General features: G+C 35.7%; 1 protein-coding gene across 3 annotated transcripts in view; it reads left to right on the top strand.

Annotated features, from left to right (window-relative positions):
• Nucleotides 1–14,411, top strand: part of GGNBP2 (gametogenetin binding protein 2) — a 28,280-nt gene extending 13,869 nt beyond the window's left edge. For 2 of the 3 annotated variants that reach the window (XM_019732507.2, XM_074320935.1), the window contains exons 6-14: nt 1,831–1,944; nt 6,642–6,845; nt 7,942–8,116; nt 9,220–9,414; nt 11,439–11,586; nt 11,958–12,083; nt 12,166–12,314; nt 12,871–13,119; nt 14,170–14,411. In XM_019732507.2, coding sequence (XP_019588066.1) covers nt 1,831–1,944; nt 6,642–6,845; nt 7,942–8,116; nt 9,220–9,414; nt 11,439–11,586; nt 11,958–12,083; nt 12,166–12,314; nt 12,871–13,119; nt 14,170–14,373 — 1,564 coding nt within the window. In that variant the 3' untranslated portion in view covers nt 14,374–14,411. Of the gene's footprint in view, nt 1–1,830; nt 1,945–6,641; nt 6,852–7,941; nt 8,117–9,219; nt 9,415–11,438; nt 11,587–11,957; nt 12,084–12,165; nt 12,315–12,870; nt 13,120–14,169 lie in introns of all 3 variants that reach the window. The other variant, XM_019732506.2, reaches the window with a different exon arrangement.
• Nucleotides 14,412–14,529: the final 118 nt, after the last annotated feature.

Raw genomic sequence — 14,529 nt, 5'->3', positions numbered from 1 at the left:
GAAAGAGCAGCCAGAGAGTTAGAAGGAAGCCAAGGAAAAGAGTGTTTCAGGAGGGTCTGTTTATCTGTGTTGAGTGCTGCTGAGTCATCAAGGACCTAAAAGTGTCCATTGGCTTTAACAACACTGAGATCATTGGTGATCTTTAGCTGGCGTGGTTGAGTGCAAGCTGAATCCAGATCAGTGTGGGTAGAAAAGTGAATGCAGTGTAAGGCTGTAATGGATTAAGCTGTGAGTGCAAAGTATGAGAAAGTAAAACAAGTGGTAAGACTTCTTTTTCAGAAAGCTTCATCTTGAATGTGATATAAAGACATTCGGTCTAGAGAGATTATGGATAAAATTTTGATTTGAGCTGTAGAATTTTTTATAAAAGCTGTTTTTAGAATAACACTTTCATATCCTGATGATAGAATGATCATTCCCCAGATCTGATTTCATGAACTTTTCCTTAACTATGAGAACTTGAATTTGAGAGTTCAGCTTTAGGAGATTGAGAGTTATTCAGCTTTAGGAGGTTATGGATCACTCAAGCATATTTTTTTAAATTAGTTTCAGGTGTGAAGCATATTTAGAACAAGAGGAAACATGGGAGCTGAGAATGGAAGGATGTAACATGGAAGGCAGAGCAGGAGTTGAGGTTTTGTTTCAAAAATAAGGAGCACTTAACCATGGTGTGAGCACTTCTGTGGGGGAGTAGGGAGCTGAATTGTACACATGACCTTATACGGTGGGCAGGGGGGTGAGAAACACCTATTTAGCTATATAGAGTAAGTCAAGATTCAGAGGTTTCTCCACCTCTAGCAACTAAGGTAATGAGTCTCTAGGATTGTACTGTGACCTACAGGAGAACAGGCAGGAGCCAGTTGCTCAGAATCATGAAAGATCAAGAAGACTATCACTGAATGGAATGTAGACACATTGCTCTTGGAATGCACATCTGCAACAGAGGAAAAGGCATGACCAGCACCACATTGAACTCGGTGGGGGGGAGGGGAGGGAAAGACTGGGAAGTTTTTAAAAAATTATTTGTATAGTACTTATTACTTAGTAACTTACGCTGTGTAAAATGTTCATCTTAGTTGCTGTTTTTATTTTAGTAAATATAAAAATTTACTTATAATTAGGTTAATCTGTGGCTTTCCCAACTACTTGTAAATGGGAAGGTAGATAAGAGTTTTGTTGTCATGGACTAGCTATAAAATCACATTGAGGAGATCAAAACATGTTAATAATTTTCAATTTGTAGAATATTGATCCATGTTTATAGGTGGAAATATAATTTTACTCAGCCCTTTTGACTTGAAAACATTCTACGTAGATTTGCTCATAAAATGCTTAGTACATTAACTAATTGCTATCTTGATAAATCTAAATGTTGTTAAATTATATCAGGTAAACTTAATAGTTGAGCAGAAGTTTTTATATAAAGATATGAGCACATGTTTAAATAACATTTTAATATGGTTAAAACGCATGTGTAATTATATATAAATTTGCAAACTTATCCTACTAATATCTTAATGTATTAAAGAGTTCATGATCTTAATAGAGACTATAGAAATTATTTCTTCAGATTATCTCAGTGTCACTAAGCTTTGTGCTATACTGTACTACAGTGAAGGGAGCAGTAGCAGTGTCAGTTCAGAGAAGTTAAGTACAGATAAGAGAAGTAGTGAAGACCACAGGAAGGACAGCAAGTGTAGGATCATTTTCCATTATGGACCTTTCCAGGGAACAGCAAGGTAAAATCAAGCAATCCTTTTCCTTTGCTTTTTTCAATGTTTTTACCCTTCTGTATTTCTCCTTCTCACTAATATTTGTTTCCTTCTGCAGAGGTTGTTGGATGGACGTGTGGGAACTAATGTCCCAAGAATGCAGGGATGAAGTAGTTTTAATTGACTCTAGTTGTCTTTTAGAAACACTAGAAACCTATCTGCGAAAACACAGGTAAGTGTAAAGCTCATCATGGTGTAGTTGAAAGGTGCTATAGCCATCTGTCATCCAGACTGACCTTTGTATAATAGTACTCCGGCCTTTCCATTAATACCTGGCACTGGGTGGAGCTTATTGTTAGGGCAGGCAGTTCCCTTGTGGGACGACTCAGTATTCGCCTTCTTGTGTTGAGCCAGCATCTCCTCTTTTTGTAATCTTTACCTGTTGGTTCCAGGGCAGCCTTTCCAGAAACACAGAATGATGGAATCAAGTAAAGTGTACTTAATCACTTTGGAAACTCTAGTACTCCTTGTTTTTGTGATAGAAGCATTTTATGATGTCATTTTCAAAATTAAAGTTAAATTAGTAGCTTTCATTTAGTTATATTTTGAATTATTTCTTCTGTAATTATTTGTCAAGACCTAAAAATAGTGTTGGAATTGGTGTGCTTCATGTGCTATAAAAGTAACTTCAGATTTTTCTTTTTAGAATACTACTTTACAAAGGAATTTTCTAATTGTCATTAACATTTGGAAATTCGTAGGGAGGGAGAGTGCAGTAGGAAAGGAAACTGGTAAGGGAACCATCTAGAGATGGCGTTCTTGGGGGGAGTTGTATTGTTTCAATATAAATTTGTCACATGTTGGGTTTGTGGTTATGTGTTTGACCTTGGGACAAATATATACAATTACTTTGGGGACACTTCTAGAAAACATGTGAATGATAAAAACTGGCATTAAGATTGGTATTTATATTGCAATGAATTAACGACTTAATCTGCATACTAAGTTTATTAGGTGTTTTTCTTTTTTCAGTTACAAACTTCGTTAATTTGCTTTTTTGGTTGATGATACTCGAGATTATATCAATTATTTGGAGTTTTAGAGGGGGATTATATAGATGTGATACATATATAAAGGTATAGGTCCATTATGGATTCCTTCTTCTTTCAGTATGAATTGATCCTTACAGTCCACAGAATTGGTCCATCCAAAAGAGCATTTTTGAGTGATAAATTACTAGTTCCCAGAGCTGATGTTTTGGAGTTTTCCGTAATGGTTGTAGATATTTTCTGTGTTTTGGGGGCAATATTTTATATTATTTATAAGAAGGTGGAATCTACTTTATAAATATCTTAAGGGTGGGGAGAAGTACAATTAAGAGTAAGAGAGATTGCATTAAATCTAGATTCTACTGATTATAACTTTGTATATGTTACTTTTCTGTGCCTCAACGTTTTTTTAAGACAAAATGATAGTACTGATTTTATAGGACTTACTATAGGATTAATTTGTTGTGGGGATTGATGATACATAGTATGGCTTACTTAGAACAGTATCGGCACATAGTATAAACACATTAGTGAATGTTTACATGCCAGATTTATAACTCCTTGTTATTCTTGTTTTAGGTACAGTTTGAGTTTTTGAGGTATAGTCCATTGAAAATGATTTCTAAATGTCTAAATGTACCTTTTTGGCACTTCTCACTTTAGTTAGTGGAGTTTTCTGAGCACTTTATAATAAAAACTTGCCAACACTAGCCAGTTAAGTATTATGGTATTTCATGACTGTGTTAGTAATGAGGTCTTGGGAAACTGTGAAACCTCTGCCTTAAAAAATGTTTTTTAAATTTATGTACAAGGTTACTTTTGAAAACAGGAAAAATCACTTTCATTCTTAACAGCTTTCATATATTTAAACATTGCTGTTTACTTATATTTACGTTACTTATGATTATCTACAGTTAAACTAGTCTGAGGATTTAAAGCAGTAAAATATGGGGAAAATATTTTGAGTTTTATTATTGGTACTGTATGACATTTAACCATTTATTTACCAGAAAATATAAACTTAACTATTTATAACTTGAAAATGTGGAAGTAGTTGTTATTTCTGTGTCCATGTCCATTTCTCCCCCCAAGGGAAAGACTTTTTTAAAAAATTGTTAAAAAAAACCCTCCACATAATATAAATTTATCCTCAACAGTTTTTAAATGTACATTACAGTAGTGTTAACTATATGTAAATTGTTATGAAACAGATTGCTGGAATTTTTTCATCTTGCCTGACTAAAACTCCACCTATTGAATAACAACTCCCCTTTTACCCTTGGCCCCCATTCTCTGGCAACTACCATTCTATTTTCTATTTTTATGAGTTCCGTTACTGTAGATAGCTCACATAGGTGGAATTGTGCAGTATTTACCTTTTTGTGATTGGTGTATTTCCCTTAATGTAATGTCCCTAAAGTTTATCCATGTAGTATGTGACAGAATTTCCTTGTTTCTTAAGACTGATTAATATTCCATTATATGTATGTACCACATTCACTTGTCAATGGACATTTAAGTTGCTTCCACATCTTGACTATTGTGAAAAATGCTGCAATGAACATGAGTGTGCAAATACCTCTTTGAGAGCCTGTCTTCAGTTCTTTTGGGTATACAACCAGAAGTGGGATTGCTCGATCCATATATTAGTTCTATTTTTAATTTTTTGAGGAAATGCCATACTGTTTGCCATACTGGCAGCACCGTTTTATAATACCAACAGTGCACAAGGGTTTTTATTTCTCTGCATCCTTGCCAACACTTTTTATATGCTAATTTTTTTGACAGTGTCCATACTAATGGGTATGAGGTGACATTGCATGGTTTTGATTTGCAGTTGCCTGATGATGAGTGGTATTGAGTATCTTTGTTCATATGCTTGTTAGCTTTTTGTTAGACTTTGGAGAGACGTCTACTCACTCACGTTCTTTGCCCATTTTTCAATTGGATTTTTGTTGTTGTTACTGAGTTGTAGGAGTTCTTTATGTATTCTGGATATTAATCCTTTATCCATTATATGGTTTGCAAATATTCCTTTGGTTGTCTTTCACTGTGTTGTTTCCTTTGCTACACAGAAGTTTTTAAGTTTAATATCTGGTTTGTCTATTTTTGCTTCTGTTCCCTGTGCTTTTGAGGTCATATCTAAGAAATTATCACCTCTTTCAAAGAAATTTTTCCTCTACGTTTTCTTCCAGGAGTTTTACAGTTTCGTGTCTTAATGTTTAGGTCTTTAACCCATTTTGAGTTAATTTTTGTATATTTCTGCATGTACTTTTGAAGCATTAGTGAAACAATTATTTCAATTGTTAACATTATCGCCTCTGTTTACCAAATGGACTTAGAATCTCTATTTTAACATATTAATTTCAAGAAACACAGTTACCTGCTATTGGGGCAGAAAGATGAGTTTATCAAACTAATATGTCTTGGGAAATAAGGCTGGCGGTAGTAGGTAGGTAAGAGAGTAAGTCACTGAAGGCCTTAAGGAGTTTCAACTTTATGTGTAGACAGTGAGGAAGGTTTTAAAGCTGAGAGTGAGATAATCAGATTTGTTTAAAACAATTTATTTTGGTATGAGAGATGCATTAAAGCTAGGAAGAGTGGAAACAAGGAAGCCAATTAAGAAGCTTTTAAAAAAACTAAGCAATTTAAAACAGAACAGAGAGAATTGAAAAGAAAGAACCTACGAGAGATGTAAGAAAGAATTAATACCAGTCGGCTCTGCCCTAAATAAGGGACCTAAGGAGTTCGAATTAACTGAGGTTTCCAGCCTGGGTAACTGTGTGAATGGTAGTGTTCTTAAACATGGGTGGAGGGGAACATAGGGAAGGAACAGTGTTGCCCTTCGTTTTGGACAGTGAGTTTAACTTGCTGCCTCATGGACCTATGATGGCCCCCATTTTTCAGTATGGGTCTGGCCCTTAGGCAAAGGCTGTGGCGTCAAGAGACATGTTGGCTGAAAACATGGGCATAGATGCGCTCACCTAGGGAGATGAATTTGAATCAAAGAGATCAAAATTTCCTTGTTCTAACATAGCTGATCGTCTGAGAGAAGTAGTTATTAATATTATAAGCCTGGCTTTTTCACCAGACAAAGTTTTTCCTAGTTCCAGGAATTAGAAAATAAAGAAACCAGGCTTCTATTGTTTTTTTCTTTCTGGTTGAAGAATGTTTGGTTTCTTAAAATTTTGTCATCCTCTACAATTTTCATGCTCTACTACACTTTTGCCACTTAAGTTTAAACCACATCTAGATGTATATGTTGTCTATGTTATGACTGTGTATTGAGAAACATGCATTCTTTTGGAAGAAAGAATGTGACATTTTGGAAGCTACCAGTAAACTAAGAATACATGTACCACTTTCCCACTCCCTTTGTTGCGCCCCTACCCCCCACCCTGTGCTTAACTAGTGGTAACATAAAATGTAAAAATTTGAATCAAAGTTTACTGGCTGACGATGCCAACTATTTTCAGAGGCTGAAGGAAAGTGATCCTACAAATCATTGGTTTGTAGCCTCTGTTGTTTTATTTCTCACCTGTACAAATAGCTTTTGAATTGGAGATATGCTAGTCCTTGGCAACTAATATTTTCTTGGCATGTATTTTATGAACTAACAAGTACGTATCTGCCTCATTCTTTTAGGCCCCTGTGCTTCTCTAGTTTAAAAATCATTTGCAAATGGAGATCTAGCTATACTCATGTAATCCCTAAGTTTGTGTTTACCTTACATGTGTATGTTTTTCTTTGTGTATGTTTTTCATAGTGTATGGAGGCTTTGTTTTAATGCTGTAGGGGGAGGGGAGTGTCATCTAGCACACTGTGATATGCCTCATGAAATAATTACACAGCCGGTTCTTAATTTTGATCTTTTCAACAGGTTTTGCACTGATTGCAAAAATAAAGTCCTCCGAGCATACAATATCCTTATTGGTGAACTTGATTGCAGCAAAGAGAAGGGATACTGTGCTGCACTTTATGAAGGCTTGCGGTGCTGTCCACATGAACGACACATACACGTTTGCTGTGAAACAGACTTCATTGCGCATCTGTTGGGTCGTGCTGAGCCAGAGTTCGCAGGAGGGTATGAGTATGTAATTTGCTAGAACGGGCTATCTAGCGCTTTGCTTCATTTTATTACTGAAAGTTTATTTCCATCACCTTCTGCCTCAGTACCTATGATTTATGTATAAATTAAAGTATGCCTGTAAAGATTTTGTTTTCTTTAAAATACACATTTCTTAGTTGACTTAAGTAAAAATAGGGAGAAAGTGTTCTGTGGTGTTTGGTTCAGACCTCTCTGCTCCTTGTTGCTTGAAGTAGGCAGGCTTTTTTTGGCTTTCATTATTATAGATTATCATTTTCATTTGAAAATGATTAGAAGGGATTTTTTTCCCCCCTCCATCCATGCATTTCCATGTTTAAATTTTGTTCATAATGATGGTTTTTGCATAGGAGTGATGCCTTAGCAGCAGGGGGTTAAGAATACTTTATTGAATGTAATTCATGAACTGTGTATATTATTATGAAATTACATAGGAATCTAAAATTTTATCTCTGGTTTTGTTGTGAAAATAAAATCAGAAAAAGTTGTTATAGAATAAACTGAACCCATTTCCCTCTGTTTTGTGGACCAACTTTCATTTGAGTGCCTGCATTCTGCGAGGCATTTAGAATACAAAGACTTCTTTTAGATCACTGATCACTGAAGTTCTATGTATGAACACTTCTACTAAAGACTGGCCCAGAGGGCTTTTGCTCCTGATTGAATCACTTTGGCATTGCCTTTATTCCCCCTCAAAAAAAAGGAAACAAAAAAACAAATAGGCGTTTGCTATAATTGGAAAATGAAAGGAACTGTCATGCCTCTATGAACTGGACACTTATATGTGACTTCTCTATGCCCACAAAACCATCTCTTTAGGGCCAGTTCCTGAATTACCTTATTTTTACCAGTATTAGGGCTGAGTTCATCCTGCATGTGTATTTCTCATTGGTTATACATGTGTGCTTATGTATTTATCTATACATTAATTGAGTTCGGATGTATAACCGTCTTACTAGGTTGTTATTAGGTATGAAGATTGTGTTTAAAACCTGAACTTGCAGATAATGTTATCCATCTTTTACTGTTTTGCTTAAGGTTATTAGAAATTATGTGTGATTTATTCTTTTTACAGGCGAAGAGAAAGGCATGCTAAGACAATAGATATAGCTCAAGAAGAAGTTCTGACCTGTCTGGGAATCCATCTTTATGAGAGACTGCATCGAATCTGGCAGAAGCTACGAGCAGAAGAGCAGACATGGCAGATGCTCTTCTATCTTGGTGTTGACGCTTTACGCAAGAGTTTTGAGGTAAGAACAGTCGGCTGCTTTGGTGCCCACGCTTTCTTAGGCTATTGAACTGAGTCTTAAGGTAAGCCACCAGCCTGCCCTTGCCTCAGAGGGCTGCAGCCTGTGGGTACAATGTCGTGGTTTCTGGGGGGTAGGGGTGGGTTGCCTGGGGAACTGGGATTTAGAAGAAGTTGGTGGATTTTTCTTTTTGGTTTTTTAGTCGGGTTACTTGGCTAGCCTTGATTTTTTTTAGACTTTCTTAGAGTAGAAAACTGAAGTTGATTATTTAACAAGATGCTGCTATGAAACAACTAATGAAAAGTTAAAAGGAGCTTCAAAATAAGTGGCAAAATTAGAAACCTGCAATGAGTCCCAGTTTGCCCACTGATGTCCAGCGATGTAAAGTCAGTGCTATGGAAATGCCATGATGTAAGAACTGCTTCTTAGAAGCACACTGAAGGCTCTTTATAATGCTGCTAATTGGGTTTAGTGCTTGTGATTTGGTAACAGTTTTTTCAGTTATACCCTGTAGAACATAAAATTTTGGTTAGCTAGGGAATGTTTTGTTGTATCCCAGGGCGTGATTGTAACCCTTTAACTGGTTCATCATTCCCTTTTGAAAATGGTATGAAAGCTACAAACCCTTTTTGCAGAAGCCCATCATGAACTTTAAGCACTGTTCTGAGGAATCTGAATAGATTTGTACTAGTTCTTTCTGAACAGATTTTTTATTCCTTTTCTCTGTGTATATTTGTGTCTTCAGAAACTAGATCACCTAATGAGGTTAAAGTCTTCTCATTGTGTGAAGAAATAAATGAATGTTTACTTGGCTGTGTTAAAATTCTGAAATTAGAAATTAGAATATTGCTGGTTTGGAATAGGAGTGTGTATAAGTCTACGTTTCCCGCAGGGATTAGTTGTATATTTACTTCCTGAGTAGATTTGAAGACTGTCATCGATTAAGGTATTAAAATTTGAGATCCTTTGTGGGGACTGCCTGGCAAAATTACAGCATGAAATACCAGTTTCTGTGGGTGTGGTATTATTTGAAATTAACAAATGAGAATTTTCATAGCAAGTAAAGTTTTGACCAATATTCACTCTCAACTTTGTTTTTGTAATAGATGACTGTGGAAAAAGTGCAAGGTATTAGCCGATTGGAACAACTTTGTGAAGAATTTTCAGAGGAGGAACGAGTAAGAGAACTCAAGCAAGAAAAGAAACGCCAAAAACGGAAGAACAGACGAAAAAATAAATGTGTATGTGATATTCCTACTCCCTTACAGACAGCAGATGAGAAGGAAGTAAGCCAAGAGAAGGTAATAGTCTTTAAAATTGACTCATGAATATATAGTATTGCTTTTTGCTAAATTTTGGCATTTTTACCGTGCTTTTTCCAGAATACGAGCTCCTGCAGCTTGTATATTGGCTTTTTTCCTACTATAATCTGTATAAGCCAAACTTTTTTATGTCATGTGTTTGTTTTATAAAGACAACGTTGGATACTTATCTTTTCCCTGACCTTAGTATGTTGTTAGTTCAAAGTCCAAATATGGAAAGTGAACTCCATGCGTGGCCTAGAGCAGTTTTCAACCGTTTGGTCTCAGGACCTCTTTGTACTCTTAAAAAGTAAGGTGCCCAATGAGCTCTTGTTTATGTGGATTATACTTATCAACACTTACTGTGTTAGAAATTAAAATGGAGAAATTTAAAATGATTAATTCTTTTAAAAATAATAACCCCATTATATGTTAACATGAATAACATTTTTTGAAAAATAACTATTTTCAGAAGAAAAGGTGAGAAGGGTGGCATTATTTCATACTTCAGCAAGTCTTTTTAATATTTGGCTTAAAAGGAATCGGGTGGATTCTTATATCTGCTTCTGTATTCAGTCTGTTTCTTAATGTTAACTTGGTTGAAACATGAAGAAAGTCTCACAGAGATATTTATGGTAGAAAAAGAGAGGAATATTTTAATATAAACCTTTTCAGATAGTTGTGGATATTTTTCTTTGGCAGTACAATTCAACAAATGTAGTTCTTTTTTATTGGGGAACAGTGTGTTTTTCCAGGACCCATCACAGCTCCAAGTCAAGTCATTGTTTTCAGTCTAGTTGTGGAGGGTGCAGCTCACTGGCCTGTGTGGAAATTGAACCAGCGACGTTGGTATTATGAGCACTGTGCTCTAACCAACTGAGCCAACCAGTCGTCCCAACAAATGGTAGTTCTTAAAGATTAGTTGCAATGTGGAACCTGACACTTTGTCAATGACCTTTTCATACTGTTAAATTAAAATCCATTGGTCTGTCTTGCACTTTAAATAGATGTTCTAGTCATGCATGATTTTGTAACACAATTTGATTATTTGAAAGATACTGGTTCACTAAGTGTCTTCCAAGATACTGACATTTCATTATATTATAATATTAGATAATCACGTAAAATCCACTACTGATCTCATTAGAAGGGTCTTTAAGTATTGGGAAGCTTCAAGCTCATTGTACTTATATATGCAAGTTTTCAAAATTCTCATTTTAATTTGAATGTTTGAATATCATTGACAACAAATACTGTCCATTGTTTTCCTTGACTTCATTTTTCAGCAAGTGTCTTTTAAATATCCAAGTGTGGCTAGCCATAGTTTGCCTCTCATTCTTCCCTTAAAGTGAAATTAATGTTCTAGGAAAAAAACAGCTAGTTCAGTCTGCAACTCAAACAGTTGCACAATTACTCTTCCTTGAGACAACCATTGTACTTTGGTGTGCAGCAAAAGTGCTTTAAGCATACGTCCCATTTGTCAGATAGAGTATTAAAAAGACATCTGCTCATGAGTTGATACTTAATAAAATTAATGTTTTTATGCTTCAAAGACCTAAGTGAAATTCTCTCTATCTAGCTGTTAATCATCTATTTTCTGAGAGTGCCTCACAAATGAAGACTATAGTGACTATTAGTAACTTTGGTTGCCACTGCCTTGATTTGTGCTAAAGCACCAGGAACTTTTTCCACCACTTGCTTTTGTACCATCAGTGTAAGTGTCAAAGTGAAAAAGGCAAATCACATCGTAGTACTATGATGAAAACAATTGACCTAGGGAACCCCTAGGGCCAGCGGACCACACTTTGAGAACTGCTATCCTAGACTTACCTGATACCATTAACTCTTAACTTGCTCTAGTTGGTTCGTGGTCTTGAAGTGAATTAATAATTTTTCATGAGAATAGGTTTTTTTTATTGTTAACCTCATAATTCCTATCTAATTGGTTAATGTTAAGGAAATTAAAGTATAGCCATTATGGAGGTAAAACTTTTAAAACCATCTCTTAATATTTGATCCTACAGGAAACAGACTTCATAGAAAACAGCTGCAAAGCCTGTGGCAGCACTGAAGATGGTAATAGTTGTGTAGAAGTAATTGTTACCAATGAAAATACATCCTGTACCTGTCCTAGCAGCAGCAATCTTTTGGGGTCCCCTAAAATAAAGAAAGGTAAGTAAAAACAGTTTCTTTTTAACAAGTAACTCTTCAGTTAATTTTTTCTTTCTTTAAATGTATGAGCTTTGAGAGATGGTGTAACTTAGAATTTAGGAATTGCTTTATAGCCCCAAGAATATCATATAATTTAGTCAGACACTTAATATTTCCTTTTTCTTTATGGTGTTTGAGTTATTGGTGTTTGAATTGTTAGTATTTGATAAGAAACAAAAAACTGTAAATCCCTAATCATATTTTCATTATTTAATTTACTTTCTACTTTCAGTAAGCCATCAATTTTGAAGTTTTCTTGTGGTCCTCAGTTGGTTCTCTCTTTGTCTTAATATATTTATTGGTATGTTAATTGTCACTCACTTTATTCTCAGGCTTATCTCCACACTGTAATGGTAGTGACTGTGGATATTCATCTAGCATGGAAGGGAGTGAAACAGGTTCTCGAGAGGGTTCAGATGTTGCCTGCACTGAAGGCATTTGTAATCATGACGAACATGGTAGGTTCAGCTTAAGCTTCCCAATTATTTCTGCTACATGGCTGATGTAAGCACATAAATCAGAGACGATTGATTTCTGCAGGCGATGACTCCTGTGTTCATCACTGTGAAGACAAAGAGGATGATGGTGATAGTTGTGTTGAATGTTGGGCAAATTCCGAAGAGAACACCACCAAAGGAAAAAATAAAAAGAAGAAAAAGAAAAGCAAGATGTTGAAATGTGATGAACATGTAAGTGTCATAGCTTGCAATTCTTAAGCCTTTGCTGTTGAGGGGAGAACAACCTATTTTCCTTGGTGTGGTTAAGTGTGCATCTCAGTGGCTAGGATTTTTTTCTGTTTTTTTTTAGAATGAGTAACTTACGCAGTTCCATTGGTTGCTCATTGTGTGTGTGTGTGTGTCTGTCTGTCTGTCTGTGTCTGTCTGGTGTGGTCATTTGTCTTAACAATTCATGAGAGTCATGAATCTAATTCGTTCTTTTCATAATATTTTTAAATGTATTAACTATGTAGTCTTGAGCAGTTTGCTTGATCTTTGTTTTCCCATATGTAAAATGGAGATAAAGGGCCCTATCAGATTAGCTTCTGTGAAGATGAAATGAGATTATATTGATGGGTTAGCATAGTGTCTGGTATGTAGTAAGTGTCTAGTGAATTTCAGCTGCTGCTTTTATTTAGTATTCTTTTAAAAAATTTAAGACAACTGTCAGGGCATATTTTTTTCTTTAAAGAATACTTGCTATTATTTCCTGCCTTCTTATCTGGGAAATCCTTTGCTGTGGTTTCAGATCCAAAAGCTTGGAAGCTGTATTACAGATCCAGGTAATCGAGAGACCTCAGGAAATACCGTGCACACAGTGTTTCACCGCGACAAGACCAAAGATGCACATCCTGAAAGCTGCTGCAGCTCTGAGAAGGGTGGGCAGCCACTGCCTTGGTTTGAGCATAGGAAAAATGTACCACAGTTTGCAGAACCTACAGAAACATCATTTGGTCCTGATTCTGGAAAAGGTGCCAAGAGCTTAGTTGAACTCCTTGTAAGTAAACCATGATGTCTTATTGTGAATAACTGATCGCTCATGGGGTAGATATGGGAGGGGACAGTAATTTTGAGGTTTTAAAATTGGGAGTGCGGGAAAGCTTTTAAGAAATTAAGGGCAGTATTTCCTTATTTTTTTGGTGACTTCAATTCTGTTCTTCCACTAGTGGTTTTTGCAACTGCTCTGGAGCACATTTCCCTGTCCTCCTCTGTCTGAAGATAGAAACTAGTTGGGGGAGGGGGATAGAATTAGCATTATGTCCAGGAGTCTGCCTCCTTGGAGAGGAGGGTTATTGTAAGCAAACTGCCTTTTACAGTAGCAATTTATAGTAGCCATCCTTCCAGACCAGGAAAGAATATAGAATCTGAACTGGAGCCCACTTTCTAGGTTACTTCCTGTAGGTGTTATATAGGATAAAAGCATAACTGAACTTGGAAAACCTTTTATGATTGGTTCCAATTCTTGATATTTGAGGTTTTACCTGATTCTGAGTGACCCAGTGCAGTTTGTGTGGATCTTGGAAGAGGTGAAAAGAAGAAGGATGGTGTCTTTTCTAAAGTAATTAGGAACCTAATGGAACCAAATCCTTTAGAATACTAGTTTTTTTTATATGGTTATAAAGTTTAATGATGCTGCTGTGTAACTTATTTCATAAGTTAAGAAAATGTTACATTTTAATTTGTAGAGATAAAAGTTTCAACATAGGACTAGCTAGAGATAAGGCCGGTTATTTAAAATTTGGTAACTAGTAACCATCTCTAATTAGTCATTTTTTGAGGCAAAAGGTATGTTGGTACTTAGCGAGGTTCACAGTCTTCTAGGACAAATTACAGATTTAGAGTTTCAAACTAAGTTGAGTTAGATTTTATTCTTGGTACTTTCTAAGACAGATGAAATGCTTATTCTGCAAACATTCCAATTAAAGGCTTTATGTGACTGAATTGAAACAAAAAGCTAGATTACTTTAATTTTTAGCTGTCCTCCGTCAGCGTAGCATTTTCCATTCTTAATTTAAGTCATAGTCTTAACTATTGCTTTAATTTGCAGGATGAGTCTGAATGTACTTCAGATGAGGAAATCTTTATCTCACAAGATGAAATACAGTCATTTATGGCTAATAACCAGTCTTTCTACAGCAATAGAGAACAATACCGACAGCATCTGAAGGAGAAATTTAATAAATACTGCCGCTTAAATGATCACAAGAGGCCCATTTGTAGTGGTTGGTTGACAACGGCTGGAGCAAATTAAATAAATAAAATAGCTCTGTCTTTCAATGAAACACTCAAGATGACTACTGCGCCTTCTCTTTCAAAAAACTCTTAATTTAGTGACTTACAGCAAAATTTTATCTTAAATCAATGTGATTCATTCTTGTTTTGGGAGACGGTGGAGGTAACCTCATTA

The sequence above is a fragment of the Rhinolophus sinicus genome, linkage group LG15 (assembly GCF_036562045.2).
Source record: "Rhinolophus sinicus isolate RSC01 linkage group LG15, ASM3656204v1, whole genome shotgun sequence".
In the NCBI taxonomy this organism is placed as follows: domain Eukaryota; kingdom Metazoa; phylum Chordata; class Mammalia; order Chiroptera; family Rhinolophidae; genus Rhinolophus; species Rhinolophus sinicus.
This window is presented reverse-complemented; position numbering and strand designations above follow the sequence as displayed.